General features: G+C 38.6%; 1 protein-coding gene across 8 annotated transcripts in view; it reads right to left on the bottom strand.

Moving 5' to 3' along the window:
- EBF1 (EBF transcription factor 1) overlaps positions 1-16729 on the bottom strand; it is a 388437-nt gene that overhangs the window by 66103 nt on the left and 305605 nt on the right. For all 8 annotated transcript variants that reach the window (XM_053199629.1, XM_027033273.2, XM_027033265.2 and 5 more), the window contains exon 10: positions 13710-13836. In XM_053199629.1, coding sequence (XP_053055604.1) covers positions 13710-13836 — 127 coding nt within the window. The remainder of the gene's footprint in view (positions 1-13709; positions 13837-16729) is intronic.

Genomic DNA, 16729 nt, shown 5'->3' with positions numbered 1-16729 from the left:
CACTTCTGCAAAATTGGACAATTGGCCTAGGCTGTTTCTGAGGGCCTTTCCATCTCTAAAATTCAGAATTATAGAAGTATGTTCTCTGAAATCCTTTTTTGATAACATGTACCACTAACTGAGCACTCACTAGATGCCATGCAGTATGCTGAGCTTTCCATATGCATCCAATTGAATCCTCACAGCAATCCTCTGAGATATAATCCCCATTTTACAGCGGAAAACAGAGCCTCAGAATGGGTAAGAAACTAGCTAGAAATTGACTGCACCAGGATTCAAACTGGGGTCTGCCTTGACTCCCAAGATCTATAGCCATACAAATTTTTTTATAACTAAATGAGCCTAAGGGGAATATATACAGTGTGATGACAAGCTCTTGGCTGACAGGCCAAAGGAAAGGATTCTGGTACAAAAATCTACTACCAGCTGAGTAACTTTAGCCAAGTCTTTTAAACTCTACAAGCCCAGTTTTCCTCATCTATAAAGAAGTCAACAATTTGGGTTAACTAGGTTATCTTTAAGGCTCACATTCCATAAATTTATTGCCAATTTCTCAGTCATTCCTTCACAGGTTCTTCCATTCACTGATTTGACTAATTTATTGAGCACTCCCACTCTGTGCTAGGTACTATACTAGACACTGAAATACAGTGGTGAACAAGACAGACAAGGGTCTTACTTCCATGGAGCTTATATTCTAGTGAGAGGCACAGACTATACATAAGTAAACAAAGAATCCAGATCATATCAGCTGATGGTAAGTGCTATGGATAAAATACATGTAATTAAAGTGTCAATGTTAGAAAGGCAGACTAAAACTCCAGAATCCCCCAGTCTAACTAGTGAATTATGTCCGCAGAAAGCTTAAAAAAAAAAAAAGTAGAGTAAAAGTAGTGTGAGTCCATTTTGTCAATGTAAAAATATATGAGGTACCATATAGGATAATCGATTACTTAGAGTAATAGAAATCTGATATCAGATCCATCATTAGGTGACCTAAATGACTTTAAACATACCACTTTACCTTTCTCTAAACTTCAGTTTTCACACTGAAAATGAAGCTAAAAATACCTGTTCTTCCTACTTCACAGGTTAACAAGAAAGAATTGAGTGGAAAAGGCTTGGTCAACTGTAAAAACTGCACTGAAGTTAAGTTAACTTAATTACACATAGGACAAAGATGAGCCATGCAGAAAAGCTCAACAGCCAAGCCTGTACTTTGGCTCTGACATATAACTTTCTGACAAGTCACATACTTTTTAAAATAATTTTTTTAATGTTTTATTTATTTTAGAGAGAGAGAGAGACAGACAGACAGAGCACAGGTGGGGGGGCGGGGAGCAGAGAGAGGGAGACACAGAATCTGAAGCAGGCTTCAGGCTCTGAGCTGTCAGCACTGAGCCTGGCGCAGGGCTCAAACCCATGAACTGTGAGATCATGACCTGAGCTGAAGTCGGATGCTTAACTGACTGAGCCACCCAGGTGCCGCGAGTCACACAATCTTTTATTTTTGATGTTAATAATTTTATAAGTTTAATTTCCAAGCTTTTAAAATTTATTTTTTTTAATGTTTATTTATTTCAGAGAGAGAAAGAGACAGAGAATGAGCAGGGGAGGGGCAGAGAGAGAGGGGGACACAGAATCCAAAGCAGGCTCCAGGCTCTGAGCTGTCAGCACAGAGCCTGATGCGGGGCTTGAACTCAAAAACCGTTAGATCATGACCTGAGCAGAAGTCGGACGCTTAACCGACTGAGCCACCAAGGCACCCCCAAGTTTCAAGCTTTTAGATGATACTCCTACATCTTCTGAGATAACCAGTGCAAATGTTTCATTTTTCTAGTCTTGAAGAAACTGGAGAAGTACAAGACCTATAAGCTTGCTCTGAACAGATCTTCCAGAGACACTTTCCTCCACCCAAACCTCCCAATAACCCCAAATAGGCAACTCTGCCTCAGTGAATATTTTAAAAATCAGTTAACACTGAAAGAGAACAATACACATGTGCAGAATTACTGGGAAAGCCTTACTCTTTGCAGGTATTTCAATGTTATATATAAATAATGATATTTGGCACTAAACAAGAATCTAAATTAACTCCATATTAACTGGGGGTCGGGACTTCCTGAAACAAACCACAAGCCTGATCCCAGGTGGCTCTGCCCAGCAGGTCAGGTCTTCCACCCAAGATGTAAAGAAGTGAACCACAGTTCATGTTACAGGAAAAAGATGAACATTTACATTTGGAGGCAAAAGAGCAGAGGGTACATGGAGAAGTCTGCTCTCCTGTTGTTGTTTCTGCCCTCAATTTAGGGAGTCCCAGCTTCTGTCTAACCCCTCACCACTGAGTACTTTTGGCAGAAACTGTTCAACCTGACATAAATGGGCTGGCTTCCCCCTGCACAATAAGTACCCTGAATAATATGAGGTCTACTTAAGAGGGGGAGCATACTTTACCCAAATAAAAAATACTACATAGTATAGTATTCAATTCATACCAAGGATCACATTTGCATATGCCCCACCAATAGGAAAGTGCTGAAATGGAGAGAATATTCCTCTCAAAAAATCGTTCCCTTGTTCTATATTCAAATAATTTTAAAATCTCTCATATTATAAAGTTCTTTTCCAGTTATGTTATTTTAAACTAAGTACGGATTGGGGCATGAAACAACCATAAGCAATGGCAGTTTGGGGATGTATATAGTGTCACCTAAAGAAGTTAGTCAAAACAAAAAGGAGAAATAGAAATTTAACATATATTTAGTAATTTTTCCTAGCAGATTGGCCTTTCAGTATGACAAGTGTTCCTCAAAACAAGCCTTTTAAAAATCAGTTTTTAAAACATAGCTGAAAGTGGTTATCTTTGGAGACTTAAATGATTTAAATATAGCAAATGGTTACTTTTGGCTTAGGATAAAATTTCCAGTGAAAGAATCATGCACAGATTTAAAAAGAGCTGCGTCTCCAACAACTTAGAGGCAAATATGATGGGATTTAAAATGGCTCTGGTTTTGATAAAAACAAACAAAAATGCGGATGTCAAAAATGGCTATGAAGAGTTTGAATAAAAGTGTAAACTTAAAAGTAGAAAAAGTTATATTTGTAAATGTTGTAAATTATGTGTGTGATTGTAAATAGGAATGTTACTAAATTAATATGTGAACTATTACAAGTAGACATTTGATAATTCACTAGTATCTATAAATATGTACATGTTTAATTTGTTCCTAAAACTGAAAAACTTTTTATTAGGAAAATTGGGGAATGCTTTATATTCAAGAACATGTTCTACTCTGGCATATACAAAGTTGAAAGTTCTATGAAAGAAAAAATGTGTCTATCCAACACAAGGGAATGACTAAGTAAATCATGATGCAGCCACAAAACAGACTATTATATACCTACTAAAATGCATTTAGGAAGAATTTGAATTAACAGAGGAAATGTTTATTTTACAATTTAAATTAAAAGCAGGATGCAAAGTTATAAAAGCATGTTGTGATTTACTCTTATAAAAATTCATAAGAGTGACACAAAGAAAAATATTAGAAGAAAGATTTAAAAATATTGATAATGATTATTTCTGAGGATTGGAATAATGGATCACTTCACTCTGTGTTTTTAAGATTTTCTGTATGAGTGTATATTATGTTCATAATGATTTGACTTGTTTAAAATACGGAAAGCTTCAGTTCCTGTCAGTCCTCACATGTTCTAGAAATACCCACACTCTCCCATCGCCAACAATCAAATTTGAGGGAATCACGTAATTCCAAAAAGGAATGCGCTAACCTGGCTCCTCAGGAAATTTACAGTGCAGGCTCCACCAGGGTCCAAATTCTGGCTCCTCCTTTTATTAACTACATTACCCTGGGGAAGTCACTTCACCTTTCTAAGTTTTCTTATAAAATGAGCCAATAATAGAGCGGGCCTCACCCAGATTCTCAGGGTGGGGGTGGGGGGGAGGGGAAGATGTTTTACATTTCAGTAACACTTAGAGGAAGAAGATTGAGAGACAACAGTGTAAAAAAAAAAAGTGTGGAAAAAGAGGAAATGATAAGATAAAATTGAAGAAAGGCAGTCAGAAAACCAGTAGAGAGAAAAGAGGAGTTCAAAACTCTAGCAGGGAATGTTGCTATCCTGGGGAAGGGAGGTTGCAGGGAGGGGCCTAAATTTCCTACCTAATTGTTATAATTTTGGACTTGATTCAGTTTCAGAATTGTTAAGCCTCTTAGATGAGTTCCCATTTTTATTATGAAAAGTATGGTACTGCTTCACATGGCAGGGGAAAAATTCATGGAATTCATTGACCCTCTGTGGTTCAGGTTGAAAACAAAGAACTCCACACTGTAGCTGAATGTGCGTTTGGGAGCTATAACCAACCTCGGAGACATCGGGGCCTCTGAGATAGGAGGCCCTCAGAGCTACGTCCACTCACGTAATTGGGGTTGGCTGATGAGTCCCCACCAATGTGTACACCAAAGAATGTGGGTATAGGACTATTTACCTGTGCTGAGGTTTTCAGGAACAAAAAAAGATCAGAACCCAAATTCAAGGTATCTATGCTACAACAAGATAAAGATATAGCTCATTATAAGATTCTACTAAGATGTGGAATGATTATTAAAGACTAAAAATTGTTTTAAACTTATAACACCTTATTGTTTCCTACACATTAAGTGAAAAAACAAATTATCTAATATTATGTAAGTTATCACCCTATTTTGGTAATGAGGCAGATATATGCACAGGAAGAAGAAAGACATATGCCATTAAAAAATATTAACAGCTAACATTTATTGAGTGTTTACGTTTATACTGGTAGAAATGTGAGCAATTTTAATATTATCTTAATTATTTTTGTATCGGTACTTCCCAAATTATCTGAAGTCAGTGTGTACGACATTGCAATAAAGAAAAACAAGTTTTAATGCTCTAGTAGGCGCCACATCACTTAGTTTACAACTAACAGAAAGACTAGCATCCACACCACTGCAAACATGGACAAATAAAACAGAAAATAATCCTCCACCAAACATTTGGAATAAATCTTCGAGAACGAGAAAAAAAAAAAAAAAAAAAACGTGGTTTACTTACCCACCCCCACCCCCCACCCAGGATGTTAGGGAAAGTTTCAACATGCATAGTTAAAAAACTGAAGGGTTAATTTATCATGATGCTGGGTAAAAACAAAAACAAAAGCCTTGCAAACCTCAAAATAGTTTATTGGCTTTGAAAACCAAATCATGTTATATCATACTAAATAGATTAGAGGTTCAAGACTTTATGGTGTTGCATTATGTTGGCAAGAATACATATAAAGCTCGGGTCCTACCTTTATTGTTAATAGGTTTCTAATCCCTGACCAGAAATTTATAGTTTAGAAATGGCAACACATCTTAAAGATTAAAGCCATGTGACAAATAGTTCATGTCCCTTAATAACCAAATCACATGCCTTAGATTGGGGAAGCTTATCTGCCTTTTCCTTCTATATGGTTTCATTGGTAGGAAATACTTTATATCCCTATTACATGAATGATGAATGGGACCGTTGGTTATGGTCTGTTATTTGCCTGGCTGTAGTCAATATGTTTTCTTTGGACAGGGATTTCTGTGATTTATCTCTCTCCCGGCCTTATCACTTATTAACTCTGGTAGACAGGAAAAAGCCAAGGTTGTATATAAGGCCTAGTGGCCATTTAGACCTCTAATGTCAGTGAAAATATCCCTTTTAATGATCCTGTTACACTAGCTACTCAAGTCCTGATTACACTCCACTCCAAATAGGAAATAAAGGTCATATTTCTTGGAAAGTATGTACGTAAAATATGCAAAATAATATGCTTCCTTCAGACCAGCTTTATTCTTTGCAGAAACGGCTTTCATTTTATAGATGTCACAGAAGTACAATGGGTACTTTTAGTGATTCTTGTTGCTGTTGTCCCCATTATGGCACCAACAGTGTTTAACTTTACAAATGCCAGAGGGTTCAGGATCACCTGAACCTGATATATCAGATCAGGAGCAATCACATTTTGTGAAAAAACTCCCTTCAGCAGAGGAGTGAGGCTTGGGACTTGCCCTCTGGATTGCAAAAGCAAAAAGAATAAATATTCCCTCTGCCTTGAATTCTTTTCTTTGTGTGTAAATGGCTCATTTGGAGTAATATTCAAGACATGTGGACAGGAGCAGCCTGTTAATTCTTCTTTCTTCTTGAATCTTTTCCAATTAGGACACCGCTAAGGCAGAACTGCTAGTCAAGTGTTCATTACACAGCCCTCTCTCAGCTGAATCCTAAGTGAAAACAATCTGATATAAGAGAAAACACATTCTTGCCTTCCTTTCCCTGATTCTTCCTGAGTTTGCTTAGGCCTGTCTTTCTAACAATTAACATACGTGTAGAATATGACCCTTTGCAGAACATTTTCATGCCCATTCTTTCCTTCACTGATACTCACAAGACCATTGGGATGCCCAAAGGAGGGATGGCCCCTCCCTCCATTAAGCTGAGGAAGCCAAAAGCCTGGTAGCATTAACCCCTCTCTCACTCCCTCACCCCTACAGCGAACCCATCTCTAGGTCCCGTCTATGTCCTCCTCAATACCTCTTGAATTTTCTCACTTTATTCCATCTCCACCCATTACCACCCAAATCAAAGTCACCAAATCTCCCTCCTAGACTACTACAATGATCTCCTAACAGGTCTCCCAACATCCATTCTGGTTTTCTAAGTGCCATCCAGACAGAGAGTTTTGTTTTTGTTTTTTCCAAAATGCAAATCTAGTCATGTCCATTGTCATTCCTGACACTTCAAGGACTTCCCACTGTTTTTAAGATGGCAACTAAACTCCTCCTCTCCTTATGACTTATAAGACTTTGCATAGGCTTGTCCCTGACCACTTCTCCAGCCTTTTTTGTCACCGTTCTCCTCTCTCTTAGTTCTGCAGCCTGACTGGAATTTTCCAGCCTTCCAAGATGTCACATTTGCTCTCATTCAATGCCTTCTTCCATGCTCCTCTCTGCTGGAACACTCATTCTCTTTCCTCAACCCCACGCTTCTCCCACCCTTCACCTATTGCCAGGTTAACTCTTAATCATCCTTCAAACCTCAGCTGATCTTTTCCTAAGGAAAAATATCTCCAACTGACCATTTGGGGTTTCTTTGTTATATCCTTGTTATATGCTTGTTGGAACTCAGTTCCTGTTTTCCAGACACTTACCAGATTTGAAATAGTAACCTTATAAATATCTACATTCCCTCTTAGACCATAACACCAATGAGAACAGGAATTACATCTTATTTTGCTCAACACTGTTTTAGAATATTGCCAAAGGTTGTTTCAAACATTGCCTAGAATAGAACAAGCAATCCAGAAATATTTGTGAGTTGAATGAATGAACAACAGGGAGTGCTAAAATAATAATTAGAGGCCAGGTCTTTTGACTCCTACTCTAATGACTAGAAAGAAATAATTTCTTTAATTATGATGAAATATGGCATTTATTTGATACCAAAAAAAAATCTGTTCTTTGGATTTTCAAAATGAACATTCCTATTATCTGCTTCGCTCTTTTTGAGTTTACTTTTAGGGAACACGCACACTGTACCAGGCACTATTAGCCCTGTATTACATATACTGACCCATTCCCTCCCAGATATAGGTACTATTAAAAGATTCCTATTTTACATGAGAGAAAATTCCTATTTTACATGAGAGAAAATAAAAAATATTTATAATATGGAGCCAGCCCTGTCTTTTTCTTTAACAGAAATTCCAACTACTGTGTTCTCCTGCATGTAAAACTTCAAGTAAAAGGGGATAGATTCTTAATTAACAGCTCTTATTTACATTCCATGTCATCCAGAGCACAAAAATCAATGAGGACCCATTGATCCTGGCAATATGTCAATCAATTATTAGAGAACATCTATTGCAAGTAAGATATGAGTCAAGTTGCTTCAACACAGTGTACAAAATAGTATAAGATCAGGGAAGGGTAATTCTTTTCTCATAGAGCTTGTAGACTTTTTGTAATTTGTGTACCTAAGAACAGAACAAGAGATCTAAAGACACAAGGAAGGGAATAAATAAATGAATGGTCTAATAAACACATGCAACCAAAGAGATCCAAGGATATAAACTTTTCTAGTCAATCAAGATGAGCCATAGGGAACATCAAGTCTCCTCGTGCAATTGACTCATTTTACATTGAGGAAACTGGAATGTGGAGCATGGAAGCAATTTGTCCCACATCTCAGAGCCAGTTAGCAGCGGAGCTGGTGTTGCCAGGCCTCCTCTATCTCAGCCCAGTGCTCTGCCCACTATACTAAAATGGCCTGAGAATACTGCAGAAGGGAAACAGAGTCTGAGCCTGATCTTATAGGGGAATTACCATGTCCAGAATTGCTAAATATGAAGTGACCTTGAGACCTGATGCGGAGACTGGTTTGAGTGGAGCTGAGTGCACAGGGAGCCATAAGCTTGGTCAAGCATAGGGGTTGGGCCACATCTCACATACAGTGGGCAAAAGGGGAAGCCTTCTCTGCAGGGTAAAGCTATGACAGTGGCTTTTTGGAAGCCTGATCTGACAATGAATTAGTGTAAGAAGAGGCCACGGAACATGAGATGCATTAGGTACAAGCTCTTTACTTCTGCCCTATAACTGATAATTTTGTTTATCCCCAGGGTGGCAGCCTTCATTTGTGGAGGAGTGTTTCAAGAACTAGAAACAGAGTCTTCTGGCCTTGAACCTTTTGAACCTGGAGTTGAAGCAATTATAGCCTAAACACCTTTGAAAGGGCTGGTGATAGACTATACCCATGTTACTATGGCCTCCAGAGGAAGGGCTGAAATTTGAATGGAAGCAAAAAGACAGGTATGTGTTTTTCCTGAAAATTCAGCATCAGAGAACGTTATAAGTCAGGGCTGCCTTATAAAAATATTTATTGTTTGAGGCTATTCCCGAGAAAGTATTTGTTGTATCAAAATTGTTATGTTCATATTTATAAATCTCTTTTTCTTGCTACTTTATTCATACTTTGCTCTTTTTATTTGTGGTTGGTTAGTGCTACTTGTTTCTTTTATTTATGGATGTCTACAGTTTTGTTACTAAAATCCCTAAAGGACATTTCTTAGCCCTCTAGGAAATGATGGTGAAGATAAAAAATATATGTAAAATATCTACACCATGGTAGGGACTCCGCAACAAAAGAAAAGATTAATGAACAATAGTAATGGCTATCATTTATTAATGGAAACTACTAGTATCTGGCTAGGTGTTCATACTAGCTCACGAAAGGTGCTTTACATACATTTCCCTGATACTAAAATGAACCCCGGTAAGGGATTATTCCCTTGTAAAAATGAGGCAACTGTGGTTCAAAACCATCACATTATGTCCCCAAAATAACCTCCATAGTAAGTGGTAGAGCTGAGCATTCAATCCAAACCCACCACCTCTTGAAACCAAGCCCTCAATCACTAGGCCATATTGTCTCCTTGGGAGTAAGAGAGAAAAGAATGGGAGGAGGAAAGAACAGGGGGGGAAGGGACGGAGGAAGAGAAAGGGAAGGAGAAGAAAACAAAAGGAATCGGGAGAAAGAAAGGAAAACTTGGAAGACATGGCACATATCATCAAGTTCCACAGAGCTTATTTAGCCAAAATGGGCCCTCCTACATGCAAAGCTGTTTTGGGCAGGAGGTACAAACAGGAAGTATTTCCAGGAAGAATTTTTATTTCGAAGTTAATTCTGAGACTGATATACAGGGATGTGGGTTAGTCCTTCTACAGGGGCAGGAAGTTTGGTGAATAATCCTTAGACTGGCAGAACCTGGTGGTAGAATGATCTGAGAAGTGGCCTAACCCAAATCTGAGCTGGGACATGATCATTCCACTGGGACTTTCACCATCTGGCAGAGCTGGCAGTCAACAGCTCTCCATGCACACCTGAGCTAATCAGACACATCCTGATGGCTTATTCTTCTAGTCATTGTTTCCCCAAAGATAGGAGCCTTTCCCGTGGAGAAAGAACTGCAATGATGTAAAACTGCATTTGGATTTGGCCACTTCTTATCAAGAAAACCAACTCTAGAACTTTGAAGAAGCTTCTGAAGCCTCCTTAGAGTTCTTTATCAACTCCCAAGGTTACTTAAAGCTTAGCAGGAGAGATTACAATTCTAAAAGATCCAAGGCTCTTAAAAGATGTAACAACAGCAGGAAAACAAGCTGCAAGAACAACAAAGGTACTGGAGAGACCTCTTTCCACGGAAGTGGAGGTTTATCGTGGATTTACTTCCTATAGGTCTGACTGACCACACACTATTAGAGGGCTTTGAAAACAGTCCTGTCATTAGAAGGAAATGCTATTCCTTCTATCAGGAAACATTATTTAAAATTTAAAGTCATCTCTGCCCTGAACTTACATAAGAATAACTGGACATGATAAATAAGATCTGGGAAGTACTATTTGTTCTGCTCAACTTGGGATTCGCTTTGCTCCCTCACTGGGCAAACACAGAGACCTGCACATCTGGTGACTAAGAATGCCTCCTGCGTCCCTGATCTGAAGAACCAATGATGGAGAGCAGCATTCACACTCCTTATAAGTGGAGCCAGCTTGCAGGCAATCTGTGTTTAGACAAATCCTTTCCTCCTCCCCCAAAAGTCTGCCTTTATTTGCATAGATTAGGCCATGCTGTTCCTGGCTCAATTATGGATTCTTAGAGACTTCGACATATACACACCCAAACTCCCTCACACACTCAGAAAACTGCAACAAATTCTTAAGTTTGGGTTGTGAGGTTCAGTCCTAGGATATCCCCATCCCCCCTTTTTTAAGGGAAAAATTCCAAGTGCCATTCCGCTAAGAAACAGTAGGGTTGGCTTAGCCTGTCCAAAAAATCAAGTTTCACACCTTGAAATGCTATGGAAGTTAAAGAAAATGAAGTGGGAGCTTCTGCAGGCAGATAGAAAAGGACTGCTGCACATTCACACTGACCTGAGTGGTTGTTCTGATACAAAGAACAGAAAGGTTTTATGACCCATCTCTGCCTTGGTTGGTAAGTGGTAACAAGGATAGAGGTAAACTGAGTAAATCACAGGGGCCAGCAGCACCAGCCATGAACAAGAGACCCTAGGTAGCAGCATTTAATGCTAATCAAGAAGCCATGTTTAGTTCACCAATTAAAAAAAATTCTCTTCTGTTAGAAATGATGTAATGTCACAGCAAGCTAATAGCCAACTCTATCAGTGGGGAAGTTTTTGTGTTAATTTCTTCAAAATTTTATTTTCCGACATGGAGAGAAGTTAAATTCTCTCCTAGAATACTTAAAAGACTAAGTCGCTTTTCTATTTCCCACAGTTTGAGGCAAAATCAGCAAAAGTATTTTTTTATATGTTAAATTTCCTGCACACTTACACACGTGCATGCACACCAAGGATTTATCTCTCTTATCCTTAACTACTTTGCTAGACTTGCAAATCTGCCGCTTTTATCTTTGATCTTAATTCCCGTATGATACAGGTTTTCCAAGATGTGATTTCTTAAATTGATGGCAATTTTTTTTAATGGTTAAAAAAATTCCAAATCATAATGGGTCCCTAGCTATTTTCTTTTGAGAACTTAAGTAATTTAGTGAGGATGATTTTTTTTTTTTTCTAACTTTTATGGCCAGGTGGCTCAAGGGGATATTTTGTTGAACACTGATTAAAAATAATTTCTTCTAAATGAGACCTGACCACAAAATGGAACCATTAATGGGCAGGGATGTTGTCACCAAAGCGGAATCATGCCTGATTGCCTCTTGTACCTCCTACCACACAAGCATTTTCTTCTTCTTCTTTTTCTTCTCCTTTTTCTTGTTCTTAATAGCAGAGTAAATAAGCAGCCAGCAAGGCCTAAATGTTTTTGGCCAAAAACAGAGTCCAAACTCCTCAGAGAAAACATTTGGCCTCTGTGGTTTTGTAATATGTTCCAGAACACCGAGTTCAGTGAGGAACATTGTGAAAAACTCCCATCCATCGGAATGATGGTGGGGAATGTTACAGTATCAGAAGTTTCAATTGGTCCTTTTCCTGCAGGCCCATAATGAGGCTTGTAAAAAAAAAATAGTGCTATGTGGAAGTTCTCATGGGAAAAATGAATGGCAAGAAATCCTAGCTTTAAAAGAAACAGCTAATCTGCTAGTTTGATTGTTCTTCAAAACTTACACTGAACCAATGAGCCTAATTAAAAACACTTGGCCTACTTCTATAAAGCATCATAGCTTTCTCTATGCTTCGTTTGTATACACCACAAAACTCCAGATAGACTATTATTTTTTCAAGTGCTCACTAACAAAGTGCTGACTTTGTTGGGATGGCTGAGCTAATTTCTTGAACTCAGTGTGAAACCTTAGCTAAACAAAATTGTGGTAATTTTCCTTAATTTGTAAAAGTGATTGGAGTGCAAACAAAATTTTCCTCTTGGGTCAATCCTATAATTTTCAATTAACTAAAACTAATCGTCAGGCAGGCACCAAACCTGCATTTTGTTTAAAGGGCTGGGAGGCATTTCCAAGGGTCAGGATGCATTAATTGTTTTTATAATTTTGAGAGAGAAGGAAAGAGAGAGAGACTAAGAAGCATAGCTGGTTTTATCCCTAGTACTAAAATACAAAAGGAAAGATGCTTTGAGGTAAAATGTTACAGCAAAATAAAATTTGTCCATTTAATTGTATAGTTATAATTAGGATGTGCTAACAGAGTTATCTCTTCACTGTCTTGGAGCCTCTTTGTGTGAGAGCAACTTATGCTCTATACTTAATCAGGCCTTGTGGTCGTCCATTGAATGAAGACGGAAACGTGGGACAAGTTCCTGGAGACAGTTATGCAGGAATGACAATACAAAGCAGAGGGCCTAGAATGTCACTTCTCCCAGTGTGGTCCCTGGACCAAGATCACCAGCCTCACTTGGGAGCTTGTAATAAATGCAGGGTCTCAGGTCCCACCCAGAGCTACTGAACCAGCATCTGAATTATAGAAAGATCCGTGGGTGTTTGGCTAGCACATTGTAATCTGAGGCTCTCCTAAAGTACACACTGGACCCTTAGGCTGCATACTTGCATTTCCCCAGGGAACCTGCCTGTTTCTCTCCATCTGTTGGGTGATCAATTCACATTCACTCTGCAACCTTAGCTTCTTACCACAAGGCAGGTCCATGTGCAAAGACTGTTTGGGGAGGGCAAAATGCAGTTTACAGGAGAAGAAAGTGCCAACTCAGAATGGAATATGAAAACTACCAATTCTCTTTAATACAAATGCGATGACCAGGCTAGAAGAAAGTTGTACTGCACTAAAGCACATCCCTAACTCCATAAAGCAAATAAACCACAACACAGATGGCTTAACATCCAGATAGATGGAGAATTGTCTAGAACTTCTTCCCCCTTTCTTATTTCTCATGCTGCTTCTTCAGGTATCCAACCACTTATTTCCACTGATCCTGTCGTTCAACATGAACATCCAGATGAAATCTTAAATAATGATGATAACAACAATAATAATAACAGCAAGACATGTAATCATCTATATGGTGAAATGGACAAAGAAAGAGGGTCTTGGAAACTAGATTTTAAAATAAAATGCACACGTATACATGTAAGATAAAGTAAAACACTCACAAGGCCAAGGAAAAGCTCTGTGTCCACCATCTGCAGTGGTTCTTACCTGTGTAAATGAATCTTCCTGGTGTCCCTTTGCAGAACTGTTTCGATTTGTAGGACAATGTGACTTCTACAACACCAGGGATGTGCCGAGGAGGGGTCTGCACACGGATGGCATGAGGAGTAATCAGCTAGGGAAGACATGGGGGAGAAAACTGTCACTGCAATATGTAAAGGACTCATTTCACAGCCTTCCTATCAGCTCTCAATAAACAAAGCTTTAAAACACATAATTAACCTGTCAGTGTTTACATACTATCTTGATGGAACCTGTATCAAAGACACTGACAACAATATTTATAAGCGCTCTGAGCACAGCCACAACAACTTTATCTGAGTTTCCCTACAGAACAGGCACTCTGCTTCCTGGTTTGAAAAGTGAACATGGCCTAATGGAATGATTCATCCACTACAGGATATCCTTTGGAAAATCTCTGTTTGAGGCAGAGACCCAAATCAGAGCTGAGCTCTACCATGCCTCTCCAAAAGTGGGTGGGCCTGGTGTTTGAACTAAGCCCTTAAACATGTGGAAAACACAGAAGTAGGAAATCAGTGGGCCAAGGCACTCTGATTAGCTGCAGAGCACACGTATGAAATACCCCTAAAGACCATTTGGTGCATTAACTACCAGAGGCACAATCAAAGAGCTTTTAAGGGGAAACCAAAGAATCTGCCTCCCTGGAATGGCTTAGAGATCTGGCAGAACTAAGGACTGTCCATAAAAGGGAAATGGAAGTTTGGGGAGGGGGCTGCAGAATGATCACTGGTCCATTATGCAATGCCACGTGCACAATGAGAAAGTTCATTTCTGAACCCTGCTGGCAATCAGATTACACTGAGAAACAGAATTTATTTTCTTATTACTCTTATCTTTGCTTATATAACTGAAATGTTATTAATGGCCATAAAACTGGCATTATCTGGTTCTTTGAAAAATCCAGCTCTGGTATTTGACTGGTTGACCTCTGATGGTGCTGGATTCTACATGTTCGCTCTCTGTGGTATCTGCATCTGCCCACTTCTTGATTCATATCAGGTTCATTTGATTCAATATTTTTGGTACTGAGTCAGTATATAATGGATTATCGCTTGAGTTTGTACTAACTTATGTTATGGGGATAACTTAGAAAATGCTTTTGTTTTAATGTGCAAACCAGACCAAATTCAAATTTTTTTCCCCAGAGAATTACAGGTAACACTATGAAAGAACCACATGTGACACTATAAGAATCAAGGTGTCAGCCCCTGGGTCCCACCCGGGTAAACCGTCCTAACACCAAGTCCTAGGGAAAAGAATCTGAGAAAGTTGCTACTGTGAAAGTCCACAAGTAATTTCTGTCAAATGCTCATTCTTGAAACACAAAGGCCATCTGCATAAAAATCATTTTAACTTAGTATTTAGAAATGTCTACTCCAGGGCACCTGGGTGGCTCAGTCAGATAAGCATCAGACTCTTGATCTCTGCTCAGGTCACGACCTTGCAGTTTGTGATATCGAGCCCACATACGGCTCTGTGCTAACAGCATGGAGCCTGCTTGGGGTTCTTTCTCTCTCTCTCTCTCTGCCCCTCTCCCACTCATGCTCTCTCTCTCAAAATAAATAAACTTAAAAAAAAAAAAAAGAAAAGAAAAAGAAATGCCTATCCTTTTCCACAGAATGTGTGAAGCCCTGGTTTATTTGCTGAAGACACAGAGAAGATATTTCAGTTAAGATCATGCTTCTGTGGAACGCCTAGAGACCTAGTTCATATCTATGGCTAAGAGTTTTGAATGACTAAAGTTTCAATCGGAAAAACATACAAAAAATTATTTACTTAAAATTTTGTCCTTTTTATATTTAATTTCTTTCAAAGTCATTGTATTTTTTCTAAAATCAGCAGAGTATATACACTTGAATTTAATCTTGGTAAATCAAGATCATCATTTGGAATACTTCATATCATATCTTGCTGTAAAATAGAAAAGCCTACTGAGTGACTACTGAGGCATGAGGGGCTGTTTTCCCCTCACTAAATGGCCCTGGATAGCTGTGATTTTTAAATTATTTCTATTTTGTTCAGTTTCTTGTCTTTTTTCTCCTCGTGTCCTTTACACCTTCTAATCTGGTCTTCTAATCTGTAAGCATCAAAATCAGGAAATCAAGTTTACTAATGTATAGAGAATAGAAGAAGGAAAGAGCCTCTGAAGGGCAGTAAAAGATGAACTTTCAAAATCAAGTGCATGTTGAATCTCAACCAGTCAATAGCGTTTCTGCAATGCTGGGAATCAACACTTGGTGGGTATCTAGGAGGTATCTACTACGCTGCTGAGGAACTTACATGCAGACACTAATTTGGTCAGAATAATGACCAAATTATTGTTATCATTATCCCTTTTTTTTCAGATGTGCAAACACAATCCTAAAATGACTAAGTTGCTTGCCCAAAGATAACCCTTGTTAGCACAAGTTAGAGCAAAACCTGACACTGATGCAGTGCAAAAGATGGCAGCAACAAACACTTCCTACCTAGAGACAAATTTTTTTTCTCTATGATTCATTGTTAAAGGAAGTAACAAACTCATTTTTTTCAGATTCCAAGACTGTGTGGGTGTTTTTTTCTATCCCCATGCTATATTCATTTTTCACTTGCTGCCTGGTCCTTGGCTATGTTTTTGATTATGGAAGTCGCCATATTGTTATATTCCAAACAGGTGGTATGCTTCCATTTTTAAGAGTTACTTGGGATGTAGAGTTACACTAATTCACAAGAATACTTAGAACTTTCAGCCAGTTAGAAAACACTTCATCTGCCCTCCCTTTCAGGGGAAATAAATTTTAAAAGATGGAAAGATATTAATAAATAGATGAATAGAAACATCTTTTTTAAGTATAAGGACTTATAACTTATGAGCTGCTACACCAAGGAACCAAATTCATGGGCTTTCTGAATTGATTACATAGGACTGCAGTGAAACTACTGACTTAAGAGTGAGGTGTTGGCATTAAGCAGTAGGCTCAGGAAATTGACACAGACTTTCATTTACG

The sequence above is a fragment of the Acinonyx jubatus genome, chromosome A1 (assembly GCF_027475565.1).
Source record: "Acinonyx jubatus isolate Ajub_Pintada_27869175 chromosome A1, VMU_Ajub_asm_v1.0, whole genome shotgun sequence".
Lineage (NCBI taxonomy): Eukaryota > Metazoa > Chordata > Mammalia > Carnivora > Felidae > Acinonyx > Acinonyx jubatus.
This window is presented reverse-complemented; position numbering and strand designations above follow the sequence as displayed.